Source organism: Podarcis cretensis, assembly GCF_951804945.1.
Source record: "Podarcis cretensis genome assembly, chromosome: 8".
Taxonomy (NCBI): Eukaryota; Metazoa; Chordata; class Lepidosauria; order Squamata; family Lacertidae; genus Podarcis; species Podarcis cretensis.
This window is the reverse complement of record NC_137177.1, coordinates 5,042,626-5,069,907: the sequence shown is the minus strand read 5'-3', so window position 1 is coordinate 5,069,907 and position 27,282 is coordinate 5,042,626. Positions and strand designations below refer to the sequence as shown.

The window sequence follows — 27,282 nt, the reverse complement described above, 5'->3', positions numbered from 1 at the left end:
TTTATTCCTTCTCTCTCTCTCTTGCACAGAGACCCCAGATTTTGCCTGAGCATCGAGGCAAAATGAGGGGGGGGGGGGGGCAGTATCTTCAGCCTGGTACCCAAACATCCTCTTCTTCCTGTCGTCATGGCAACAGCTCTTGCTAGAAGACACCAGCCTTGCCTTGCCAGGTGCAAGGATGAGGATGATGGCAGCGCCATGTGGGAGGGAAAAACTGCCCCTCCCATCTTTTTCTCTCCCCCCCCCCAATATAACATCAGTCTAGACACACCTGGAACATGACACCATGACTGGGGGGGGGGGGGAGGAGGAGGCAAAAGAAGGAGCAGCGGCTGTAGGAGGTGTAATTCAGACCACATTTAATGCACAGAACAATCCAAGCACATTAGCAGATGCAGGCAACAGAACAAACACCATGTACACAAGGGGAGGGGGGCTTAGTGGGAACAGCCCCTGCTAGCCCCCGACACATTTTTTTTATTTTTTTGGGGGGGCTGTAGTTTCCCCACCCTAACCCCCTTTTCCAGGGGGATGTATTTTTTCCCTTCAAGTTTTCATTCCTCCCCCCATTGTAAAATCCAGCAACACTGAAAAAAATCCTGCCTTGTGGCAGCTGAGCATCACCCACCCACCCCTTCCGACCCCCTCCCCTTGCCCTGCCAGCTCCAGCTCTGACCCTCTGTCCTCCCATTGCTGCAGCCAGTCACCCCCACCACCACCCCAAAAAAACATTGCTTTTCATCCTGCCCCCCCACTCCAACTGGTCTTTGAGAAGCTTAACTCCTCCTTCGTCTGGCCGCCTTTTCGGAGGTTGTGCCAGGTCCGAAAGAGACAGGAGCAGAGAACTGGGTCGCAGCCCAAGTGAGGGGGGGGCGGCTGCATCCTCCCAGGGGCTTGTCTTGCAGGGGGGGGCAGGACCTGCCCACTTTCACATGCATCTAGAGGGGGGGGCAAAGGGCCAGGAGCGGCTGCTGTGCTGTCAGCTGCCTACCCCTGGCTTTTATGGCTTTTGAGTCTTGAGTTTTGGTGACAGCCAGCAGGAGACGCAGGCAGGGTTGGGGCCCCCCCCTTGCTGCAGCTGGTGGGGGGGCGCGGAGAGAGATGGGGATGGAGGAGAACAGGTTCTTGTGGCAGGCGAGAGGGCAACAAACGCCCCAAGGCCTGGCAGGGCTCAGCACCATCACGGCTAAGGGCACGGAGGAGGAGGAAGGGGGGCAAGGATGGAAAAAGGGGGGGCCGACGGGCTCCCAGCCTAGGTCAGGGTGATGTAGGCAGACGCCTTCTCCTTCAGCTGCCGCAGGCACAGGTGGCAGCTCCAGGTTCCTGGAAACAGAGAGTGGAGAAAGGCAGAGAAGCATCAGATGGGGGCGCCTTTCCCCACTGCCCCTCCCCAAGGCCCCTTGCCTAGGGTGGGGTCCCTCCTCACCTTCGGGGGGCTCAGCCATGGGTGGGCTCAGGCAATACATGTGGTAGCCCCGGTCACAGTCGTCGCAGAACAGCAGCTGGTCCTGCAGTAGAAAAAGAGAGAAGGGCATGGAATCGCTGCTCTGCACGGGTGTAGTAAAGGTAAAGGGACCCCTGACCATTAGTTCCAGTTGCGGACGACTCTGGGGTTGCGGCGCTCATTTCGCTTTATTAGCCGAGGGAGCCGGCGTGCAGCTTCCAGGTCATGTGGCCAGCATGACTAAGCCCCTTCTGGCGAACCAGAGCAGCACACGGAAACGCCATTTACCTTCCCGCCGGAGTGGTACCTATTTATCTACTTGCACGTTGATGTGCTTTCAAACTGCTAGGTTGGCAGGAGCAGGGACCGAGCAACGGGAGCTCACCCTGTCGCGGGGATTCGAACCACTGACCTTCCGATTGCCAAGCCCTAGGCTCTGAGGTTTAACCCACAGCGCCACCCGCGTCCCTCTGCAAGGGTATACTTGTAATAACTATTAATAATAATAATTTATACCCCACCAATCTGGCTGGGTTTCCCCAGCCTCTCTGGGCAGCTTCCAACAATATTAAAATACAATAACCTATTAAACATTAAAAGCTTCCCTGAACAGGGCTGCCTTCAGATGTCTTCTAAAAGTCTGGTAGTTGTTTTTCTCCTTGACATCTGGTGGGATGGCATTCCACAGGGCAGGAGCCACCACCAAGAAGGCCCTCTGCCTGGTTCCCTGCAACTTGGCTTCTCGCAGTGAGGGAATCACCAGAATGCCCTTGGTGCTGGGCCTCAGTGTCCGGGCTGGACGATTCAGGTGTACTGAGCAGGAACTCTTTGGAAGACAGGGAAGCCTGGCGCCCACGAGGGCTCATTTCAGGCAGAAACGGGTCTTCCACAAACACAAATCTCCTGGGAGAGCTCAGCTAGTAGAGGGTCAGATTCTTCATCTTCAGGGTTGCGGGTTCAAGTCCCACCTTTGGCAGGAGATTCCTTCCTTGCAAGGGGTTGGGCTAGATGACCCACATGATCCCTTCTAACTCTACAATTCCATGATTTCAGTGGGGGGTGGGGGTGGGGGTGGGAGAAAGGCTTCTGCAGGCAAAGGGAGTCTTCATCCCCTGAACTGTACTTCTTCGCCAAAGGAACAAGAGAAAAGATTCAGGACAGAGGAAATAAAAAGTCCTTTGCACAGTGCAGAGTTAAGACTGCGGAACTCTCTGCCACATGAGGCAAGCACTACTGCTGCATCCCAGTTGTGGGAAACTGCAAGAGGGGAGAGCTGTTCTTGCACCCAAAACTTCCTTGCAAGCTTCCCATAAGGGTCACCTGGGGGGGGGGTCACAGGATGCTGGCTTAGAGGAGCCCTTGGCCTGATGCCACAGGCTCTCCTTAAGGGCAGGTTATCAATCCCACGAACAGATAGAGCAATAAGGCGTTCTAAGGATGGGAAGGCAGAGTCTGGAGAGGGGGGTCCCAGGTCCCAGCATTTCCTGAGCTCCTGGTGGGATGGGGGGAGGCGGTCAGATCCTGGCCCGGCCGGTGGCTCACGTACGTACGTCGTTCTCGGAGGTGCCGCAAAGACTGCAGCTCTTGCACTCGATGCACTGCCACCGGTAAGTCCGCACAGCAGCTGTCATGTTGACGGTGAACTGCAGGCAGGATGGGTGCCCTGCGCACGAGAGAGGGAGGGAGGGAGACACAGAGCAGCACATGAGTCCACGCAGGAGCAGCCAGCCAGCGGGTGCAGCGGTTAGAGCGTCAGACTAGGACGTGGGAGAGACCTGGGTTCAAATCTCGCTACTCTGCTCTGAGTGAGGCTCGCTGGGGGTGACCTTGCACTGGTCACTGACCCTCTCGGCCTCACCTCCCTTGCTGGGGGGGGGTTGTTGTGGGGGTCAAATGAGTAAATGAGGAGGGGGAGGAGCTTCTGGGGGTAAAGGTGGAATACAAATGGAATGAATGAATGACTGAATGGGCCAGCTGTCCATTGCAGGAAAAGCTCTTTAAGACTTCCATCCCTGACACAAAACCTCTGCTTCAAAACTTCCCGTGAAGGAGAGTTTTCAGAGGGAGTCCACTCCGGGGTCAGATGCCTATTGTCCGAAAGTGTGAAGTTCTGGTCGCACTCAAGAAGGACATTGCAGAGGTGGGTAAGGTTCAGAAAAGGGAGGGAGCAACTTCTCCAGGAAGAAAACCTGCAGCGTCTTGGGCTTTTTAGAGGAAAGTATGAGGCGACATGGTGGAAGCGGATAAAATCAGGCATGACTTGGATAAGAGAGTTTTTCTGCATGATTCCGATACAGTGGTACCTCCGGTTGCGAACCGGATCCGTTCTGGATCCCCGTTCGCAACCTGAAGCGAATGCAACCCCCGTCTGCGTGTGCACGGGTTGCAATTCGCCGCTTATGTGCATCCGTGTGACATCATTTTGAGTGTCTGCGTATGCATGAGCAGCGAAACCTGGAAGTATTCCGTTACTTCCGGGTTGCTGTGGAGCACAACCCGAAAACGCTCAACCTGAAGCAACTTCAACCCGAGGTATTACTGTACAGTGGTATCTCTGGTTGTGAACGGGATCCGTTCCGGGGGGCCGTTCGCAACATGAAAAGAATGCAACCCGCAGCGGCACGTCTGCACACACGCAGGTTGCAATTCGCCGCTTCTGCGCATGCGCATGATGTCATTTTGTGCTTCTGCGTATGCGCAAGCAGCAGAACCCAGAAGTAACCCTTTCCGGTACTTCCGGGTCACCGCGGGACGTAACCTGAAAGAACGTAACATGAAGCGTACGTAGCATGACTGTAAAAGAAAGCCTTCAAAATTCAGCTATGGAACTCCCTGCCACAGCTCGGAGGGCTCTAAAAGAGGACTAGGCTCCTTCATGAAGGACCAGATTCTTGCACTCAGGTCCTGCTTGCAGATTTCCCATACGGGGCACCTTGTTGGCCACTGGGAGAACAGGAGACTGGACTGAATGGGCCTCCTTTGGCCTGATCCAGAGAGTGATTTTACCCCTCCAAATTATCATGTGGCAACGAGAGGGGGCGGGTGTCAAGCAATGGCTCCTGAACGCTGGAGGGAGATGCTTGCTGACGGCACGTCCCAGTTAACCTCGCTGCCCTCAGCTCCACCACTCAAAAGTTTCCAGACACTCTTCAAGGGAAGCTCAATGTATAAAACACAGCAGTAGCCAGTCCACTTTGGCTGAGCACAGATAACCAGAATTGGGTCGTATCTTTCCAAGCTGACAAAAGCCCTTTGTGGCACAGCTGTGTTGGGCCACATTGCTTGCCTCTAGCAAAGCTGTACACCTCAAAGAACACAGCCACCCACCATGGCAACTCTGCACGTGCTCAGAGATCTTCTGCCTCCTGCTGCTGTGCACCTGAGACGTGCGGTTTCAGAAACGCTCTGCGTCCTGGTGGACCATTCTTCCTGGGAGGTTTCAGAGCAGAGGTTAAGAGTGTGAGGGATTCTTTAGCTGCGATTCCTGCACTGCGGCGGGCTGGACTAGATGGCTCTAGAGTGTCCCTTCCAACTCAGAGATTCTCTGATGCTGCTCCACGTTTATACCCTGGAGGCAGGTTCCCCCACCGCTCTGCCCCGCATGGGCCGAGCCCTTCCCCCTACTTCGCCCCGCCAGCCCCGGCCTCACCTGAACGGCCACAATCCGCGCAGGAGATGAGATCCTCGGGGCACCCGGTCTTCTTGGAGCCGCCTAGACAGAAATCACAATAACCGTTTGGTATGACTGTGCCGTCCGGTGCTTTCTTAGCTGTAAGACAACAGCAAGGAGAGGCCGAAATCAAGGGGGGAAGCCACACAGGCCTCCCTGTGTACCCCAGAATCCCCCTCCCTCCCCCAGCCACCCCAAGGCAGGAGGGGGGGAGTCCCACTCCTTCCTGCCTGCCTGGCCACACATTCGCCGCCTCCTCCCAGTGCATGGAGAGTTTTTGCAGCATCACCGAATAGGACAGCTGGGAAGGGTCCCAACGGTCATCTAGCCCAACCCGCTGCGGTGCAGGACTTTTGTTGGCCCCTGGTCCACATGCAGCTGGGGAAGGGGCTGGCGCTTCCTTTCACACATGACAATTGCCCCACTGCGCCATCATCACCTCATGCAGGAGGCTTGGCAGCCCATAAACACATGCATCCATCATAAAGGATTATACAGCCCATGCAGTTTCGTCCTCTGTGCCCTAAGTTTCTGGTCCTCAAGGCCTCCTTCCCCAAGACCTCCTTCCCCCTTGCCCTGCAGCCCATCTTTGGCCCAAATTCATTTGAAATGCATCAGAATCGCAGGAGGGGGGTGAAATCAGCAGAGCAGGGAGTGGCCCCCACCCCCACCCCCCAGATAGAGGAATTTCATCTCTCCTGGTTGCAGAAGGAGGAAGCATTTGGGTTTTGGTTCAGCGGGGGCCTCTCTCAAACAAGAGCCCCCGCAGGTGGATCACCACAACTCTGGAGAAGCGGCCGGCAGGGTGAGGAAGGGGGAACCAAGGCAAGAAAAGGGTGGCCCCCCAGGACTCGAACCTGCGCCGCCCCCCCCCCCGGAGATGGTGGGCAGAGGGGAGAACCAGGCACACTTGCCAAGGCCACCTCCTCCTGCCTCCCCGCCTCACAGGAATGGTTTTACCTGTGTGCCTGCGCTGGTTCTCAGGGACCCAGTTCAGCTCTTTGTAAAACTCTGGAGGAAGCCAGACATGCAAAAAGATATATATATAAAAAAATGGAAATAAGCAGGAGGGGTGGAATAAAAATAAAAATGGAGCACATCAAAATCAGCCGTGTGAGAAGAAGCCAGTCGGGTTTCCATGAAAGGAATCGTTTTATATATACATATATATATATATATATATATATATATATATATATATATATATATCTGCATCTTTGGAATCAACAAGCAAAGAAATGAATATGTAAAAAGAGGGAGGGGGAGCTTTGTGAAAGGATGGAGGGGTTTGTGGGGTGGAGGCGCACGGAAGTGAGTCTTTGGCACCGTAATTGGGGGTGGGGGTGTGCGCAAGGGGGTGGGACAACAGCAAAAGAGGCGCTGGCAGCTAGGAAACAGGCAAAATCCAGTTCTAGGATTGAGCCTCCAAGTTCCCAATGGGGGCAGCCCAGAGAGAAGCAGGCACAGCCCTCTGGGTCAGAATGGGGCAAATTTTCTTGCCCACCCTCCAACCCATCTGAGGTGGGGAGGGGGACCCAGGCGTCCTGGCCCTCGTTCTCCAGAGATTGTGGTGCTAACCAAGTCCCTTCCCCCAATCTCCTGCTCTTTGTGCAGATCCAACTACATCAGTATGCACTGGTGGTCGCCATGGCAACTGTCTAGAAAAAAAGGATGGGATGCATGTTAGTTGGGGGGGGCAGGAGAGAACTCTCCTCTCTCTCTCTCTCTCTCTCTCTCTCTCTCTCTGTCTCCCCCCCCCAAGCCTTGAAAGCTAGACTTCCGCCAACCACACCCCGTTTCCTTATGCAGTTCATGCCCCCCACCATGATGTTCCCCCCTCCTCAAAAAAAGGGGGGAGGGGAAAAATCACATCAATTCAGTCTCCCTTTGCAATGCACCCCCCAAACACACACACACTCCCCCCACAACTGCCTCAGTGCTCTCTCAAACACAGCAATTTTAAATAGCCTAATAGACAGCAGATTCCTAGATCGTTGCTGGGGGGGGTGTTAATGCACCTGTCTGCCCCCTCCCCAAAACCAAACTTCCCTTCCATCACATGTATAACACAGAACACAGAGAACACACTGCTTCAGTCTCATGATTCACAGAGATGGGACTCAGCCAATGGGACAAAGATTCTCACACACAACAACGCAACACAACAACAACACAACACAGAGAGCATGGGATATTCAGAAAGATATTCAGAGAGTTTTCATGGCATCGTAGAATTGTACAGTTGGAAGATGCCCCCAAGGGTAATCCACACCAACCCCCTGAAATGCAGGGATCGCAGCTGAAGGACCACTGACAGGTGGGCAAAATAAATAATAACGGTTTCAAGGGACATCCTTCTGTTGTCCCCTTGATTATTTTACACTTTTCAGTTACTGTATCACATTGCTCACAATCAGCACGGCCTGTTGTTCTGAACAGATTACCTCAATACCTCTGCCAAATACCTCCCCAAAGTTCATCATTTCTATTGTCTTCTTCATAAAAAGTCCACGAAACATTGTCAAAGGCCTTCTCTGCGTCTATAAACATCCGTGCCACTTGTTTTTCGTTTCTGACCTCCAAGGAAGGGTTTTCGCTCTCTCTCACACACAAGACTTTCAGAATCAAGAGGCCTTCGTGTGCCTTCACACAAACTGAGCCTTTGGAGGCACCCACCCTGGAATAGGTGCCCTCTCATGCAGAAGATCGTGGGTGCTCGCAAGGAAGGGCTTCAGCTTTGCCCATTGACTTGGGAGGGGCAGTCCCCACGAATATATTATTATGGGTGGCAAAACACCCATAATAATATATATTTCTTGGGCTCCATGATCACTGCAGATGGTGACAGCAGCCATGAAGAGAAAAGCAACGACAAACCTAGACAGCATCTTAAAAAGCAGAGACATCATCTTGCCAACAAAGGTCCGTATAGTCAAAGCTATGGTTTTCCCAGTAGTGATGTATGGAAGTGAGAGCTGGACCATAAAGAAGGCTGATCGCCGAAGAATTGATGCTTTTGAATTATGGTGCTGGAGGAGACTCTTGAGAGTCCCATGGACTGCAAGAAGATCAAACCTCTCCATTCTGAAGGAAATCAGCCCTGAGTGCTCAGTGGAAGGACAGATCCTGAAGCTGAGGCTCCAAGACTTTAGCCACCTCAGGAGAAGAGAAGACTCCCTGGAAAAGACCCTGAGGTTGGGAAAGATGGAGGGCACAAGGAGAAGGGGACGACAGAGGACGAGATGGTGGGACAGTGTTCTCGGAGCTACCAGCATGACTTTGACCAAACTGCGGGAGGCAGTGGAAGACAGGAGTGCCTGGTGTGCTCTGGTCCAGGGGGTCACGAAGAGGCGGACACCACTAAACGACTAAACTACAACAACAAACACCCACAGCCCCCTGGAGCTGGCTCCAGGATATGCATTCAGTCCACCTTTGGGGGCATATTTGTGCCCCCCAACACACAACCCCATCAGAAGTACCAGAACAAGACACAACCACCTCTGCCTCTCCCTTGTTTGCAGATCAGCTGCTCCCTCCCTCAGGGCTGTCTCCCCCACCCCCACCCCAGGCCCCCTCCTCACAACAACCCCCACCAACAGCAAGGCTCCTCCAAGCGTCTCCAACTTAATTGAAATGATAAATCAGACCAAACGGGGGAAATATTATACCTGCCAACTCCACCCACCAGGTTGCCGTGGCAACCTCATCCGGCAGGTGGGTGGGGGTGTTAAAAATGAAGACCCTCACTCAGTGCAGGGGGGGGGGAGCAAGGAAGAGGAATGGAAAGGAACAGTGCAGCCACCATCTCAAGGCTGCGGCGTGCGTGTGAAGACACCCAGTAATTGCACTTTGCATATGCTAATTCAACCAAACCAGCCTGGCAGAGGTGGAGCTTCTGCAAGAAGCAGGGAGCCAAGGAGGTGAGGTGGCAGGTTGTGTTTCTAAAAGACTGTTGCCGATTGGGATGCAGCTGTGTTGGAATGTCAGAAGAGCCTTGCAAAGGCTCAGCCACTCCGGGATCCTGTTCTTACAGCAGACAAACAAACGCCCATTATGGGAAACCCGCAAACAGGATCCGAGCAAAAGTGCAACTCTCCCCCTCCTGGGGTTTCCAGAAACTGGCATCCGGGGACATTGCTTCCTCCGACTGGAGGGCAGAAGTTGGTGGTCATTCCTGCCTCCAGTGGGAGGGAATTCCGCAGCTTCACTCTGTGCTGCATTAATAATAATAATAATAATTTATTTACACCCTGCCCATCTGACTGGGTTTCCTCAGCCACTCTGGGCGGCTTCCCAAAAAAATTAAAATACTGTAATACATCAAACATTAAAAGCTTCCCTGAACAGGGCTGCCTTCAGATTAATTCTAAAAGTCTGGTAGTTGTTGTTCTCTTTGACATCTGGTGGGAGGGCGTTCCACAGGGCAGGTGCCACTACCGAGAAGGCCCTCTGTCTGATTCCCTGTAACTTGGCTTCTCGCAGGGAGGGAACCGCCAGAAGGCCCTCGGCGCTGGATCTCAGTGTCTGGGCTGAACGATGGGGGTGGAGACGCTCCTTCAGGTATACTGGCCCGAGGCCTTTAGGGCTTTTAAAGGACAGCACCAACACTTCAAGTTGTTTTTGGAAACGTACTGGGAGCCAGTGTAGGTCTTTCTAGACCGGTGTTATGTGGTCTCGGCGGCCGCTCCCAGTCACCAGTCTAGCTGCCGCATTCTGGATTAGTTGTAGTTTCTGGGTCACCTTCAAAGGTAGCCCCACATAGAGCGCATTGCAGTAGTCCAAGTGAGAGATAACCAGAGCATGCACCACTCTGGCGAGACAGTCTGCGGGCAGAGAGGGTCTCATCCTGTGTACCAGATGGAGCTGGCAGACAGCTGCCCTGGACACAGAATTGACCTGCGCCTCCATGGACAGCTGTGAGTCCAAAATGACTCCCAGGCTGCGCACCTGGTCCTTCAGGGGCACAGTTACCCCATTTAGGACCCGGGAGTCCCCCACACCTGCCTGCCCCCTGTCCCCCAAGAACAAGTACTTCTGTCTTTTCCCCAAGTACTTCTGTCTTGTCAGGATTCAGCCTCAATCTGTTAGCCGCCATCCATCCTCCAACCGCCTCCAGACACTCACACAGGACCTTCACCACCTTCACTGGTTCTGATTTGAAAGAAGTCTGTTGCAAACCTTCCCACGTTCCGCTTCCTTGCATGCCCAGTGTTATGAGAAAGGGAGGGGAGCTTTTCTCTATCCGCTGTCTCCAGGACGTGCATAATTTTTTAAAACTCATAGTAAAAATAATAAACTTCTCACAGTTTTCTGAAACCAGAAAGACGCAAAATGTGGCACCCTTTCCCTCTTTTAGCTGCCCTTTCCCAAATCTTTCCCAGTTCTGCTTTTGAGGTAAAGCAACCGGGACTGAACACGGGACACCCCAAACATGTTCAAGCCAGAGCACTGTGAAATGGGCTGCTTTGTTTATTTTGACTTATTATACCATAAATATGCGTGCCACCCAAATCTATTATCATAACCTTCCAAATCCAGCAATTCCATATTTTCTAATTTCATCCATTCCTTCAACCAACAGAGACATGATGCTTCATAATACAATTTCAAATCTGGCAGGGCGAAGCCTCCTCTTTCTTTTGCATCTCTAACAGCTTAAACTGTATTCTCGGCTTCTTTCCCTGCCAGATATACCTTGAAATTGTTTTTTGCCAATCTTTAAAAATTGCTGCCCCTTTGATTATTGGAATTGTCTGAAACAAAAATAACATCTTTGGTAGCACATTCATCTTAATAGCTGAAATCCTACCCCAAAATGATAACTTCAACCTTCCCCATATTTCTAGATCTCTTTTAACACTATTCCACATTGGCGTATAATTGTTTTGAAATAGATCGATATTTTTAGAGGTTAACCAAATTCCCCCAAACTTAACTCTTTTAACAACTTCTATACCTATTTGTTGCTGCAATACTTCTACCAGGTCCTGTTTCATATTTTTGACAATTATCTGAGTTTTCTTTTTGTTCAATTTAAAACCTGCCACCTGCCCAAACTGTTCAGTTTTCAGCTCCTTTTCCTAAGGATCTCTGGCACGGAAGAAAGATCGGAAGCTGTCAGCAGGTACCCAAAACAAAATTTAAAAATTCCTTCCAGCAGCTCCTTAAAGACCAACTAAGTTAGTTCTTGGTATGAGCTTTCGTGTGCATGCACACTTCTTCAGATACACACTTCTTCAGATACACACTTCTGAAGAAGTGTGCATGCACACGAAAGCTCATACCAAGAACTAACTTAGTTGGTCTTTAAGGTGCTACCGGAAGGATTTTTTTTATTTTGTTTTGACTGTGGCAGACCAACACGGCTACCTATCTGTAGCAGGTACCCACTTAGCTTCGGGCTTCTGCTGCTGATTCAGACCAGCTAGCAACACCTTGCCAAAACAGACCTTTCCTGGGCCTGAGGGGGTTTGGCATCGAACTGGGGCGCCCCTGAGCAGCACAGGCTGAGAGGAAGAGGCCTTTGGATCAGTCCAGCAAGAGGGGCAAAGGCCTCCCACCCAGGGAACAGCCTCAGGAACACCCACTGCCCCTGAGGCTGGCATCAAAACCACACGTCCTCCACGGCATAGCCCATAGGAATAAAATATTCCCCTTTGGGCACTATTTTAGAGGCAGCAGTGGCTCCTCGCTCGCTTCTTGGACAGACTCTTGCGTTTTGGCTCATCTGGCTGGGCATTCTCAGCAGCCACTGCCCACCTGGTGCCCTTGGGATGCTGTGGACCACAATTCCCACCCTTCCCAGCCACCGCAGCGGAGACTGATGGGAGATGTAGTCCTTGCGGCGGCTTTCCTGGTTTCAGACCAAAGCCCTTTCCTTAGCTGGAGATGCTGGAGGCCTGCAAACTACGCTCTCATTCGTTCCTTCATTGCATATTTATATGCCACTTTTCCCCCCAAGGAAAATTGCATTTATATGCCACTTTTCCCCCCAAGGTCCTTCTCCTCCCCGTTTCGTCTTCACAACAACCTTGCAAAGTAGGTTAGGCTGAGCAGGACCGTGACTAGCCCAAGGTCACCTGGGGAGCTTTGTGGCCAGTGAGGGGGGGACTCGAACCCAGGTCTTTCCCAAGTCCTAGTTCTCATTTAATCCCTGCAGCAGCAACAACCCTGCGAGGTAGGTTAGGCTCTAGTCACCCGGGGAGTTTCATGGTCAATGAGTGGGGATTCGAACCCTGATCCCTCTTTCGGGTGGTGGGGTTAAGCATTCCCTGCAGCCAAAGGAGAGGTGGCCAGGGAGGGTCACTCACGTTTGTGGTTGTTCTTGCGATGGAAGGGGAGGGTGTGGCGTTCAGGGCCCTCCTCGCCCTCCTCCTCTGCCAGATGCGTGTGAGTGTAGTGGTAGCTGAGTCCCGGGCGGTTCTTGTAGCGCTTCCCACAGACTGAAAAGGAAGAAGCAGCGTAGAATTGTGGAGATGGAATGGGACCCCAGAGGGTCATCCAGCCCAACCCCCTGGCCTGCCATGCTCAAGAATCCCTGGCAGGTGAAAAGAACCCACAGGGCACAGGAACATAGGAATCTCCCTTATGCCACTGGTCCATCTAGTTCAGTGCTGCCTACACTGGTTGGCAGCAACTCTATAGAACCTTGGGCTCTCTCCCATCTGTAACTGGAGATGCCGGCAGGAATTGAACCCAGAACCCTCTGCATCCAAAACATGTGCTCTGCCACTGAGCTGGCACCCAGGGGACTTTCTCAAAATGGGTAAACTGGGGGTGGGGGGTCCCATCCCCTGGAAGAGGCAACCCCTGCCCTTAACCCCCTGGAAGAGGGTCACCCATCAACCCTACCCCCTGTCCCTAATTCCCCTCCCCACCCCACTCCCATCTCCCAGTAAGGGATCTACTCCAAGCGTTCCTGGACGACAACTTATTTATCTCTTTATTTCATAAAATTCATGTACCACTCAGTTGCAAAAAGAACACCTCTAAGCGCTTTACTAAAGGATAAAACTGTAAAATCCAGACAGGTTTGCAAAGATTGTGGTGAAGGCGCCTGGTTACTATCAAGAGGCAGGGAGTTCCAAAGTGTAGGTGCTGCCACACTAAATGATGGATTTTTTCCAAATGCAGAAGGGGGATTTTGTGGTAGGGCCAATTCAATCTCACAGGCAAATTGGTCCCAAGTGTTTAAGGGGTCTTATTTATTCATGGTTATATTTATTAAATTTGCTAGCCCAAAGCAACCAATACGCTAAGAGTAACTCCTGGAACTCGGCCCAGGAGCAAATTGGCAATCTGAGCATCCGAGTTACATGCGGACAAGACCTGTCTCCGCTCAGCACTCGCACTGCAGCCTTCTGCACTCCCAACAGCTTCCTCACATCTTCCACACCATCCCTGGCTCTTGGCCACAGCTCCCCGCCCCCTGCTCCCACCCCGAAGTCCCCCAGACCCACAGAGCTGCCCATTCAGCGCCCTGTGCTCTGACCCCTCCTCTAAGCGTTTGGAGACACCCCTGGGGGCTGCTTCTCCTGAGCCAGGAAGTGGCAGCAGGAACACTCCCCTGGCCCCACTGCAACCCACCTCCACCCTTTGCCCCAAACCGCCATCAAAGGGGCACTCACTGTCGCAGACATAAGGCTTGTCTCGGTCTTCCAGCAGCGCCGCGTCCTGCCTCTTCCGCAGACCCCCGATGCCGTAGGCCTGGGGAAGAGAGACAGGCTGCTCTCAGTGCTGATACATTCTGTTTTTAAATAAAAAGCAAGCTCCTAGACCTCATGGGCATGGCGGATGGGGAGAGGGAGAGATTGGCTTGAGCTCATGAGAAGATGAAACTAGCCAGCTGGTTCAGGTCCAAAGGGGGCCCATCTAGTCCAGCCTCCTGTTCTTACAGTGGCATAGCTGTCAACCGCCCCTTATTTGGCGGGAAACTCCCTTATCCCAGCGCCGTGTCCCGCTGCTGTCCCTTATTGATGATGTCCCTTAAATTTCCCAGGTTTCATGCTCGCCCAGCTCGGGAGGGAAGCAGTGGCTCAAGGTCCTCCGCCGCGAGAGAGAGAGCGTGCACGAGCTGCCGCGTCTCCGTCTCTCTCTTTTCCCCCTCAGGGGCGCGTCGTGAGGAGATGGGTGGCAACGGGCGGGCAGGTAGCCCCTCTCCTGCGAGACTTCCGCCATGATGTTCTGCTTAGCATCCCCTCCAACCAATGCAGCATCTTAATATAGTGATTTCCCCCTCTGTATCCCTTTCATAACTCTATTTTTATAAATCATTTGTCCATCCACAGTTCAAATTTTTACTACAAGTTTCCTGTCAATCCTACCAATGTATGTAACTCTTGACAATAGCTTTTCAACTAATTTATAAACTTTCCCCATTCTTTATGAAAGAGGTCCTCTTCCTGGTTTCTAATTCTGCCTGTAAGCTTTGCCATCTCGACGTCGTTCATCAGTTTTGTCTGCCCCTCTTCATTAGTCAGAGTTGTAGACCCTTAGGATCATCTAGTCCAACCCCCTGCAAAACACAGTGGCAGCCAAAGCAGCCTGGCTCCATCAGTGGCGGATTTCTGTATAAGCTAAGCAAAATCCCTTATTTTGGCTGCTGATCCCTTATTTTCGAGGCTGCTGGTCCCTTATTTTCAAATCTGTAAGTTGACAGCTATGCACAGTGGCCAAATATCCCATAGAACCTCAGAATCCAGATAGACTGTGCCTGAGCTTGGAGGCTCCATAAGAACCTAAGAAGGGTCTGTCAACTGGTTCAGCTGCCAGCTTCAATGTTGCTTTCATTGCGAATTTTCCCGGCAATTATCCCAACCAACCGGGGGAACTCGGAAAGAGCCGAGCAGAAGCAGACCCCAAATTCCCTGAGCCGAGATAAGCAGCCTGAGCTTTGCAAGAGCTGAACTGCAAGTCGGTTAAGGTCGAAATGCAGACGTCGAGCAAAATAACAAGGCCAGGGCGGGGTGGGCAGAACAAAAGGCAAATTCAGCCGGATCTTGTCGAAATCCAAAAACATGCCTCTGTGGTTTGCAGATTAAGGAATGTGATTTGAGCAGAAGCCAATCCTAAAAGAGGCTGACCTACTTTGGATGATTTTGCAAGAGGAGGAGGGGGGGGGAGAGATTAGGGTGCCTCCCAGGCCCACTTTGCACAAAAAAGGGGCCAGAGTTGCAGCAGAAGAGGACCCTCATTTTACAAGGGGCTGCCTTTGTCAGGGGGCCCCACAGCATGCACTGTGCCTGAGGGCCCCAAATTTCTGGAGCCGAGAGGAGAAAGGAGAAGGGGATGCCTCCTGGTAGGAGTTTTGCACCTGTTGTCCCAGCACAGCTGCCAGCTGTCTTTGGGGGGGGGGGGCGGAAATCCTCAGGTGCCCACCCAAAGTGGGGGCCCCCAAGCCCAACGTGCATTGCAGGGGTTGGACTAGATGACCCCATGGGGCCTCTTGCAGTTCTACGAATCTATGATTCTCACCCAAAGTGCCCTACACTGAGCCACGACGCTGGTGCCTCCAGCTCGGGGCCGTCTACTCTGACCGGCAGCTGCAGGCTCCCAGGGGCTTCAGAGAGGGATCCTTTCCCAGTCCAGGAGAGGCCGGCAGGGTTTGATCCCGGGACCATCTGCCCTGTCCTCTGCTCCAAGGAGGGGAGCGGCAGCACTCTGCATGTGCTCAGGGGCACTTGCGTCTCACATGATCCAATTGGCAATGAGCCCCATCGCCGTAAGGCAGGACTGGGGTGGGGAGCTTGGAGGGCTAAACTTGCCCTTGAAGAGGACTACCCACTCTCCAAACCTCCAACTGCCCCGCTCCCATGCTCCGAGCCCAAGAAAACCAGCCTTGCAGGGTTGGACGGAAGCTTCAGCTTCCTTTCCCCGACAGGGGCTGGCTAGTCGCTTCTGAGAAGCCCCCCAAGCAAACCTTGGCCTTTCCCTGCTGCCGGGGCCCCGCCTTGGGCACTTGCAGCTAGACTGCCCCTGTCTCTGGAGGCTCTGTTGAGCCGCCATTGCTTTAACAGTGAAGGGTCTGCTGGCTCTTCAGGCTGGGACTTGAGAAGGTTGAGAAGCCTTTGTCCCCCTGCCTGCCCCCTTTCCTTGCCCCACCTTGCTCTTGGCCTTGTTCTTCCGGCGAGGAACATCATCCTCCAGGTCGTCGGTGTCCAAGTCGTGGAGAAATTCCCCAATCGGTGCCTTCTGCAAAGTGTGAGAGAGAGAGAAGTGAGAGGGGCAGGGACCCCTCCTCTCGCAGTCAACAGCTCAGGAGGCAGGCCGCCCAATGATCGCTGACCAGAGATTTGCAGAAGATTGTTTTTTTATATATATAATAAATTTTTATTAAGGTTTTAAAGAATACAGAAAAGAAAAGAAAAGAATAACAATCAATAATAATAAAAAAATCATCAAAAACCAGAAAACAGAAGAAAAAAGATTTTAAAAAAACAAGTCAAACCTGTACATCACTTGCTTACATTCACTTATTTCCTTGACCTCCTCACACCTCCCATTTTTGTATTCTAATTCAATTTGTTGTTTCAGCAAATCCTTCCAACCTTATTTTTATCTTAATAATTTGTCTTAATATACTATAATTTTACATTCTCTCTTTCACCAGATTTGCAGAAGATTGGAAGAAGTATATGAACCGTTTGAAGAGCAATTGTAACCTACAAATTACGCTAGCAGGACTACAAGAAGTTTTGTACGGAGGAATATATGTAGTGCTACAAAGTAGATAAAGAAGATAGATATTGGTTATGTGTTTTAAATGTAACAGGGAAAATAATAAATGTATAAAGGTAAAGGTAAAGGTACCCCTGCCCGTACGGGCCAGTCTTGACAGACTCTGGGGTTGTGCGCCCATCTCACTCAAGAGGCCAGGGGCCAGCGCTGTCCGAAGACACTTCCGGGTCACGTGGCCAGCGTGACAAAGCTGCATCTGGCGAGCCAGAGCCGCACACGGAAACGCCGTTTACCTTCCCGCTGGTAAGCGGTCCCTATTTATCTACTTGCACCCGGAGGTGCTTTCGAACTGCTAGGTTGGCAGGCGCTGGGACCGAGCAGCGGGAGCGCACCCCGCCGCAGGGATTCGAACCGCCGACCTTTCGATCGGCAAGTCCTAGGCACTGAGGCTTTAACCCACAGCGCCACCTGCGTCCCTAGCATAAATAAATGTATACTAAGGGATTAGATTGGAAATTTTCCAGACTAATAATAATAATAATAATAATTTATTTATTTATACCCCGCCCATCTGGACTGATGGAAGTCAAAAAAAATTGAATAAGATGTAAAAATATGTTTAATTACTGTTGATAATGGTATGTTAAAAAAAAAACACTAATAAAAATTTATATAAAAGAAAAAGAGAGAGAGAGAGAAGTGAGAGGGGCAGGGACCCCTCCTCTCGCAGTCAACAGCCCCAGGCCGCCCAACGATCGCTGCCCTGATTGGATTATTCCTGAGCACCCAAGGAGGGCTTTCAAGATCAGGCCAAAGGGGGCCCCTCCTGTCCTCCCAGGGACCAAATGCCCCATAGAACCTAGGAATGCAGGTAGACTGCGACTGGAGCTGGAGGTTCCACAACAACGTAATATGATCCTGCTGACTGGACCATCTAGTCTAGCATCCTGTTCCTCACAGTGGCCAACCAGATGACTGTTATATGGGAAACCCTGGAATCAGGATTCGAACACAAGAGCGCCACCACCTCCTCCTGTGGTTCCCAGCGACAGACATTCGGAAGCATCGCTGCCGCCATCTGTGGTGGCATCTAACCATCTGGGCCCTCCTCTCCTCCATGAATTTGCCCGATCCTCTTTCAAAGCCACCCTCTGCCTCTTGTGGCAGGGAGTCCCACAGTTCAACTAGGCCTGCTTAGGGGTGAGCCTGGCAGTTCTGGCTTCTCTCACCGGACAGTCCAGGATGAGCTCTTCCTCCTTCATCTCTGGCTTCTTGTCTCCCGTCTCGGCGCACAGCAAGGCTTCCAGGACGGGACCTTCGGGCAGCCCCCCCTCCTTCTTCAAGGGGGGTTCACAGTCTGGGGGAGGAAAGAAACCAAGTCAGAGGAGGAGAAGCCCCCAATTCATCCTTTCTGCCTGAATCTGGTCAACACAGAGACCCTCTGCACACAGTCATGCAGATACAGACCCCCAACTCTCCAGGCCAGCTTCTGGCCAACCTGGGCACCCCCCAGGGGGGAAACTACAACTCCCACCAGCCCCCACTAACCACCTGGGGGCTCGCTGGGGGGAGCGGCCATCCTAATCTCCTGCAGGCCATCAGTTTGGGGAAGGGTATAGACCTCCCCTGGGGTGGAGCTGATTTCTGCACTGCAGGGGGTTAGACTAAATGACTCAGGGGGTCCCTTCCCATTCTGCAATCCTACAATTCTATTATTACCTAATGGGTAAAGGGGACCCCTGATCATTAGGTCCAGTTGTGACCGACTCTGGAGTTGCAGTGCTCTTCTCGCTTTATTGGCCGAGGGAGCCGACGTACAGCTTCCGGGTCATGTGGCCAGCATGACTAAGCCGCTTCAGGCGAACCAGAGCAGTGCACGGAAACGCCATTTACCTTCCCGCCAGAGCGGTACCTATTTATCTACTTGCACTTTGACATGCTTTTGAACTGCTAGGTTGGCAGGAGCAGGGACCAAGCAACGGGAGCTCACCCCGTCGCGGGGATTCGAACCACCGACCTTCTGATCGGCAAGTCCTAGGCTCTGTGGTTTAACCCACAGCACCACCTGCATCCCTATTATTACCTAGAGGGACGCTTAGAGGCAAGGGGGAGGCAAACAGGGGCTGGAGGAGTAAAAGATAATCATTTTCTCCATCATCGTTTTATTATTTGTACTCCGGCTATCTGACTGAGTTGCCCTGGCCACTCTTCCAGCAGATATAAAAACATTAGAAAACATCAGCCATATAATTGTAAAGTTGGAAGGGACCCCAAAGTCCATCTATTCCAACCCCCTGCAATGCAAACTTTTAAAAGTGAGTATCGCTGTCTCAATTTCGCCAGCTTTAACGGACCGATTGCAAGCGCATTTTGAATAAGTGTGCAATTAATAAGTGTGCAATTAATCGTGGCTCTTTTGAATCCTACTGTGATGTGATCTTCCTTAGTAGGTCACGCGAACCACTATTCCCAATAGTGTGTTTTTTTCCCCTAGGGTGGGGGGCACTGGAGATGAGTTCATGGAACCAAGCAGGCCCAGAAAAGTTTAGAAACCAAAGGTCCAAATTGACTTTCGGTAAAAATCCTCCCTGAGGCTGCAGGGAACATCTGCATTGATGGGAGCTGCCTTGGACCAAGCCGGCCTTTGCAGGCCAGCCTGCAGCCAAGTCGTGGGCCCCGATCCACCAGGGGAGACCCATTGCCTACACCAGGGGTGAGGAGCCCATTTGAGCAAAACAGGCAATGGATGCATTTCCTCTGGGAAATCTTCCAGGGAGGCACGTATTCCTGGTGGGCGGAGCCAGAGGCAAAAGTGGGAGGAGCTCTTTCCCAGGTACAGTCAAAGTCAAGGTTTTCTACAAGCCTTCCCCCCCCCCCAAAAAAAAAATTGCATTTCCAGCATCCATCTAGGCAAGCAAAATGCATCATTTATTAGTTTCATTTAACAATAGCTAGATTTGCCGCTTGCTTGCAAGAAAACCTCTGAATGGTTTACCAAAGTATAAAATGAAACACTGAGATCATAAATAAAAAGCAGGAAAACATGTAGCTAAAAAGAAATAAAACTCAGGTAACTTCTAGATATCTGGATAGGCTAAACAGTTTAAAAAAAAAAAAATCAGGAGCCAAAGAGAATAGAGCAAATGCGCCTGCCTGATTTCAAGAGGCCGGGAGTTCCAAAGTCTCAGGTGAAGGACACATCCCAGCCAGGCTGAAGCCCCCTGGGAAGGCACTGGGGCCAGGGAGTGTGCAGCCTAGGGGAGGGGTCAAAGGGCTGTTCTTGCACTTCCTTCTGGGGCTGAGAGCCCCAAGGTCCCCCCTGCTCAACACGGCCATGACAGGCTATCCAGGGTCTCAGAGAGGGGCCTTTTTTCCAGATGCCACACCTGGGACTGTTTGCATGCTCAAGAGACACTGCGGAACTAACTGAGTGTCTGGAGAATGGAGAGAAGCCACAGGCCCAAATCTTCTGTGGGTATGTCCCACAGATGACCTTAAGGTCCATGAATAATAATAGCTTAAAGGTCCTGGGCCCTAAGGAAGTCAGATTATCCTCCACCAGGTGGCAGGGCCTTCTCAGTGATGGCTCCGACCTGGTGGAATGCTCTGTCCCAGGAGACCAGGGCCCTTCAGGATTTAACCTCCTTCCGCCGGGCCTGTAAGACAGAGCTATTCCGCCTGGCCTTTAATTTGAATTCAGCCTGATCTTTTATTTCCCTTTTCCCCTTCCTCCTCTATGAAGAAACTCTTTCTGGAACCCCACATTTAAATTCTTCCCTGGTCTCCTTGCTGGCCCTAGTAGGACCAACTTGGCCAGTTAGCCTTGGTGATCATTTGATGTCTACTGACTGGGTCCCCCCCCCCCCACCGCCAATGACCCCTGAATTTTTGAATTTTATTTATATTGATGCTGCATTTTATGTTGTACTTTTTAAAGCTGTTTTTAAGTCGCGTTTTAATCAGTGTTTTATACCTGCTGTTAGTCACCCTGAACCCAGTTTTTAAACTGGGAAGGGCGGGGTATAAATAAAATTTTGTTATTATTATTTATTAAAAGGCCAAAGTAACGATGAGAGCCTTCTGGCCCCGTATTTTAGCTACAATCTTTAAGTATTTTCCCTGCCCCGCTCTGCTTCTGATCTGCAACCTTACCAGACTGAGATTAATTTCCTGGGGGGACACCGGACACACACACACCCTGGCAAGAAGAATTGATGCACTATGCGGAACTGGCAAAACTGACACACAAACAACGGGACAAGGACAACTGTGACTTTAAAGAATTATGGGACCCCTTTACAAAGTACTTAAAGAACCAACAAAATGAATTGGACTCCTTGGCAGGTTTCAAATAAACATACACAAACTTATCAGCTGTTAACATAATAGACAGACGATTCAAGGATCTTGACAGTTTGATAATATGCAGAGAATAATATGTGTTGAAAAATCAGAGAGAGGAACTGATGGAAGTCTCGGGGGTGGGGGTGCGAGGGAGGGTTTATTTTTGGGGAGGGGAAAAGAATGGGGAGGGGATGAAAAGAAGATGTATGTTTTGATAATTTGTCATGTTGAAATTTTCAATAAAAACTATTTTACAAACACACACACAAACACACACAGCCCATCCCCTGCGATTCCTGCCCTGCCGGGGTTGGGCTGGATGACCTTTGGGAGCCTTCGGGCTCTACACTTGCCCTGGCAGCCCCCTCCCCACCCTGTTTGCCCACCCACTCCTTACCAATCTTGAACTCACAAGGCCGCAGGCGAGGATCCTCCAAGATGTTGAGCCGCCGCTTCTTCCGCCAACAGCGAGCCGGGTAAGTGTAGATCTGGCCCGGAGCCAGCCCTAAAGGAGGGGAAGGTGAGCAGTAAAAAATACCCCCAGGACAGGGGGGGTGGAGGAAGGAATTGGGATTTGGCCTGGGCTGAACAGCTATGGCTACCTGCTGTCCATTTATCCCCTTGAAAAATCCCTCGTCATTTTTCCGCCACTGAGGCAAAACTTAGATTTTCGTTTTTGTCCAGATACTTTGTGAGAGGGGAGAGTCAAGACAGTGGGGGCCGCCTGCATCTCCCAGCCTGCATCCCTCCAATGCCACCTTCAAGGCTCTAGTCCATATGAGGTCAAAGTTCTCTGTCTCTCAGCTTCCTGGCTGCGTTTTGCCTCCCCTTCACGCAGTTCCTCAAGAACATGAGAATGGGTTACTGGATCTGGCCAAGGGCCCATCCAGCCCAGGCTGAACAGCTGCGCGTGGGAAACCTGAGAGCAGGATTCGAACTCAAGAGAAATGCTCTCCCTTCCTGTGGTTTCCAATAACTAGGATTCAGAAGCTGACTGGCCCTCTCCTCCTCCATGAGTTTCTCCAAGCCTCTTTTAAAGCCATCTATCTTGGCGGCCATCTTGTGGGAGGGAGTTCCACAGATTAACTTTGTCCTGAAGAAAGACTTTCTTTTATTCACCCTGAATCTTCCAGCATTCACCTCCGCTGGAATGTCCAAGAGTTCCAGCGTACGGAGAGAGGGAAGGAAAACTTTCCTCTGTCCTCCCTTCCATAGCACGACTTGTTTACTTTCATCCCAACTAAAGTCCCAAACGTTGCCACCTTTCTTGGAGTCCCAAACATTCCACCCACTTGATCATTTCGGTGGCCCTTTCCTGAACCTTTTCCAACTCCTTTTTGAGTCAAGGAGACCAGAACTGGATCCGCTTATTCCAAATGCATTATTCCACACAATAGATTTGTTTAAGGGCATTACGATACCTGCAGTTTTATTTTCAATTGCTTGCCTAAGGATCCCTTGCATGGAATTTGCCCTTTTCGTGGCTGCTGCACATTCCTTCTCCTCTCTCCCCCCACCCTCTTCCGGACACACATGCGGACCCCCAAGGCCTCCAGAGAAGGGTCCACTCTATATACAGTGCCCAGCACAGGGTGCCCTCCTCAGAGAGCACCCACAGCCCCTAGACCCCATACCTGGTCCCCGGTGAGTCTTTTCCATCCAGATGTAGCAATTGTTCTGGGCGACCCCCGTCTGCGAGTCGAGGAAGGGCAGGCGCATGCTCCGCTCCGCGCATAGCCGGGCATTGTAGCTGCGGCAGTGCTCAATGGCTTCCCGGTAGAAATCTTCGCCTAAACTGTAAGGAGAAAGGCCCACGTTTCTGCACCTCTCTTAAGAGCCGAGATCACTCAGACAGTTGTCATATTTACACCTTACAAGGCATAAGTGTTTTCTGCTTGGCAAGCTGCAGCTGAGCTCTTGCAAAGCTCATGCTTCTTAACCCAAACTGCAGCTGAGCTCTTGCAAAGCTCATGCTGATTAAACTGCAGCTGAGCTCTTGCAAAGCTCATGCTGATTAAACTGCAGCTGAGCTCTTGCAAAGCTCATGCTGATTAAACTGCAGCTCAGCTCTGCTAAGAAGTTCTGGGCTGAACCAGCTGCTCCGTTCCTGAACGCTTTTCTCTTGTCCTACTTGAAGGCCAAACATATGAAGCAACAGAAACTCAACCCCGAATCCCTCACACGTTTGCTGACAAAAAGTCAAAGCAGCAAAACCTGGAGAGGTCTCTGACCTGGAACTCTACCAAAAGAAGCCTCAGGGAAGACCAAGCGCAAACCAGCAAGAATCTGGTTGCAAAACACTGAAAAGCCCAAAGTGCCTGGCTGGCTGCACCACTGCAGCGAGATGCTCAATCCCAAAGCAGACTCTCTCCAAAGAAACAACTGCAAACATAGATACGAGCGGAGGTGACCCACATCCCTTTTTGGTTCTAGGGCAGTAACAAAGAACATGTGGAGCCTAGGGGTGTTGTGGAGGGGGTAGCTCAGGAGACCTGAAACTCTGGCCTTTTGCAAGGGGCCCAGATATCCTGCTCATTTCCCTCTTTTTTTCAAAATAAAATGACCTATAAGTAACTTTTTTTTATTAAAGCCCAGGGCCAGAGAGGCAGCTCCCCTCTCCCCAACAAAGCCATCTTAATCCCTCCAGAGGCCTCTTAGTTTTCCAGGGAACATAAGCCACAGATTATGGGTGGAGCAGAGGAGGGCCCAATCCACCACATTCAGCGTCCCAGGCTCAGAAAACCTGCTGACACCATCCCATTGCACATCCAGAATTTGTCATGTGTCCCCCCGAAAGTCAGCTGGAAATTGCATCATGCAAACATCATGCAAAAGTGTGCCCCGGGCCCATGCAGCTAAGCCTCATATGCACCCTTAAGAAGAGCCTGCAGGATGCGGCCAGTGGCCCACTGATTCCAGCATCCTATTCTCGCAGTGGCCAACCAGATTCCTGTAGGATTTGCCTGCAAGAGCCCCACTCTTCCCTCCTGCTGTTTGCAGAATCGTTCACTGGAGGCAGAGCAGAGCCATCCTGGCCACTCCTCTTCTAAAGCCATCCCTGTGGCCATCCCTGCCTTGTGGGAGGGAGTTCCACAGGTGAACTCTGCACTGCGCCAGAAGAAGTGCCTTGATGGAGCCATCAGGAAATAGCAGGCCTGCGGTGTATGGGGGTGATGATGTCTGAGGAGTATCCCTCTCTGTACTGCAGAGGGGCAAGGCAGCTGAGGGGGAAGAGGCGGTTTCACCTGTGGAACCACTTGCCACAAAGTGAGGACAGGGCTCCAGAATGAAGGCAGGGAAGGTGTCAGGCCTTATGAGGAGTGGTTGAGGGAGCTGGGGGTGTGTAGCCTGGAAAAGAGAAGACTGAGAGCAGGCAGGGTAGGGCAGGCGTCTTCAAATATCTGAAGGGCTGTCCCACGGAATAGGGGGCCAGTTTGTTTTCTCCTGAACCAATAGATTCAAGTTACAAGAAAGGAGATTCCGATGAAACATTAGGAAGAACTTTCCGGTGGTAAGAGCTATTTGACTCCCTAGGAATGTGGTGGAGCCTCCTTCATTCGAGGCTTTTAAACAGAGGCCAGGGGTTCTTCAGCCAAGATTCCTGCACTGCAGAGGGTTGGACTAGATGTCCCTTGTGGGTCCCTTATGATAAAACGCAAAACAAGGGGTCCAGGAAGGGCAGAACGGTTGGTACCCCAAGGGGTGGATTTGTGTGACAGCTCCCCCCTGCTTTCAAAGACAAGGCTTCAGGACAGCGTCACAGTAAGGATAAGAGTGTCTCTGCCCATGCACAGAGGGCCTTCCCCTCGCCAATGACCAATCCCTGCCATCCCACAAGCGCCTCAGAGGGGCAGACTGGCTTTCCAATCCAGCCTTGGCACCCAAGTCTGTCCCGTTTTTTTTGGAAACCAAACCTTCACGTTAAAATGTTATAGCAATTGTTAAACACACACCGGGGCTGGGAGGCCAAGCGGCTCTGGCCTTTAGCTCCTACATCCTGGGGGGGGTTTTTTTGGGGGGGGGACGGAGGGAGGGGAGAAAAACAAACCCCACCCCAGATGCCCAAACCCCTTGGTGCTGGGAAGCGACCCACCGCAGAGTAATCCTTTTGCACACAGACCCTCTGACAACAGGGGCAGTCGGGAAGGGGCGCAGAGGTTGGGGGGCGGCCGAGGTGACCCCCCCAACCCAACCTCCGCACACCTGTTCCCTTGGAGCTGGTGCATGCCCGGTTGCCGGTCGTGCAAGACCCTTTTTTGCACGCGCAAATACGCACGGAGGGCACCCAGACACAACACCGGCGGGCACCCTGCCCACGCTCAGGATCCGCGCGCGCGCTCGCGCTGCCCCCGGGGGAGTCTCTCCCCAAGGCGCGCCCCCCCCCCGCCAACCACCACCACCACCACAACTGCCGGGCGCTTTGTACAGGGGCGCGCGCAAGCTGGCACCCTCTCCCGGTGCGCCCATCTCCGGCGTGCCCCTCTGGCAGCAGCAGCAGCAGCAGCAGCCGCCCCCCAGCTGCACCGTGCGGCTGCAATGGAAGCCCGGCCGGCCTCTCCCATCCCGAGCCCCTCACCCACCCCCACTCCGCCCCCCTTCGCCCTCCCCTCCCTCCCTCCCTCCCTCGCAAGGACCAGGAGCCGCGACGCCGGAGCCCCTCGGCTGTCCGCCGCTCTCCCTCGCGCGCCCTGCAAAGCCATCCACGGCGAGGGTAGAAGGCGAGCCGTCCATCCCTCTCCTCCTTGCGCTCGCCTGCCCCCCATGCCTGAGGGAGGGGGGACCTGCCACCCCCCAGATGTGGGGCACCCACTCACCATTTGATAGGCTTGTGCACAGCTGTAGCCATTTTGGGAAGATGTGGAGGTGCCTCTGCCTCCCAGGGCTGGCGGGTTGGAGGAGCAGAGAGGATTTTTTTTTTCTCCTTTTCTTTCTTTCTTTCTTTTGCTTTTTTTTTTTTTAAACCTCTCACATCAGAATATACTGTACAATTTTATTCATTCTCCAGCAGCCTGCAGGAAGGGGGGGCCCAATCACAGCCCAGCTCCTTTGAGCCCCGGTGCACCATGGGGAATGTAGTCCCAGGGTTGCACAGAAACCTTCCTCTCCGCCTCCACCCCAATTCTTTTCCTTTTTTCTGTTTTGCATTATTATTTTCTCTCTCCTTCCTTTGCAAGCCGCGGCAGGGGGTGAGGGTGGGGGTGGGGAAGAGTGCCAGGCGGCTGCCACCAGGGGACTACACCTCCCAGAGGGCCTTGCGTTTGACAGCTGAGAGGGAGGTTGGGTGCGGGATGGAAAGGAAAAAAAAAGAGGGGGAAGGGGAGAGGAGGGGTGGCAGCTCCCCGTATAAATCGCGCTGAAATAAATAAATAAAAATGCAGTTTGCATCTGGTCAGCACGCACTTTTGTGCGATTGCATTTCAAGGGAGGCGGTTGCAGAAGCATCTGCAGGTGCAGGGGTCATCATCAATTATTGGGGTGTAGGAGGGATGGAAGGAATCCTAAATCCTGGCTTTCTTTGATCTCCAAGCTGGAAGCCCTTTCTGTGTGGGGTTATTATTATTTTTTGGGTGTGTGGGTGTGTGTTGGTATCTCGATTGTGTACTAAGAAGGGGATTCTGGAATCTCGCCTTAATTCCATGCCCAGGCTTAGCGCGCGCCCACCCCCTCCCCCCGCCCCACCAACCCAGTTAATGGGGAAGGTGTGCTGAAGACGAGGGTGCTCCTAAACGAGTGCAGAGTGCATTTCCCCTCCCCAGTTCAGAGCCCAGGCACAGAAGCAGCAGGAGCTTGGAGGGGGGGGGCGCGTGCCTGTGCGTGGAGAATTCCTTAGCACTCACCCCCCCCCAAGGTGATCAGGGCATTTCCCTACAGAATCCTGTGGCCCTAGATCAGACATCCCCAAACTCAGCCCTCCAGATGTTTTGGGACTACAACTCCCATCGTCCCTGACCACTGGTCCTGTTAGCTAGGGATGATGGGAGTTGTAGTCCCAAAACATCTGGAGGGCCGAGTTCGGGGATTCCTGCCCTAGGTAGGTGGTTGGACCCCCATCAGCCAGCAGGGTCAAAGGTCAGGGGTGATTTTGGGAGCAGCAGCAACATCAGGAGAAAAAACCCAGAAAAAACCACACACACCTGCCTTCTCC

The 27,282-nt window shown here is 52.3% G+C and overlaps 1 protein-coding gene across 6 annotated transcripts; it reads right to left on the bottom strand.

Annotated features, from left to right (window-relative positions):
- Positions 1-342: 342 nt before the first annotated feature.
- DPF1 (double PHD fingers 1) lies at positions 343-26,349 on the bottom strand. 6 transcript variants are annotated; one of them, XM_079985647.1, is made up of 12 exons: positions 25,952-26,349; positions 22,772-22,932; positions 21,550-21,642; positions 18,023-18,150; positions 16,218-16,307; positions 13,745-13,823; positions 12,428-12,559; positions 6,075-6,125; positions 5,094-5,213; positions 2,995-3,107; positions 1,427-1,508; positions 343-1,323 (listed from the first exon to the last, which is right to left on the bottom strand). In XM_079985647.1, the coding sequence occupies exons 1-12, from the start codon at positions 25,981-25,983 to the stop codon at positions 1,253-1,255; spliced, it is 1,152 nt and encodes a 383-aa protein (XP_079841773.1). In that variant the 5' UTR covers positions 25,984-26,349; the 3' UTR covers positions 343-1,252. The 6 variants fall into 6 exon arrangements, with proteins under 6 accessions (XP_079841773.1, XP_079841772.1, XP_079841775.1 ...); XM_079985646.1 differs by having other exon boundaries at positions 21,535-21,642; positions 25,952-26,348; XM_079985649.1 differs by having other exon boundaries at positions 5,094-5,156; positions 21,535-21,642; positions 25,952-26,347.
- Between the last annotated feature and the right edge of the window lie 933 nt (positions 26,350-27,282).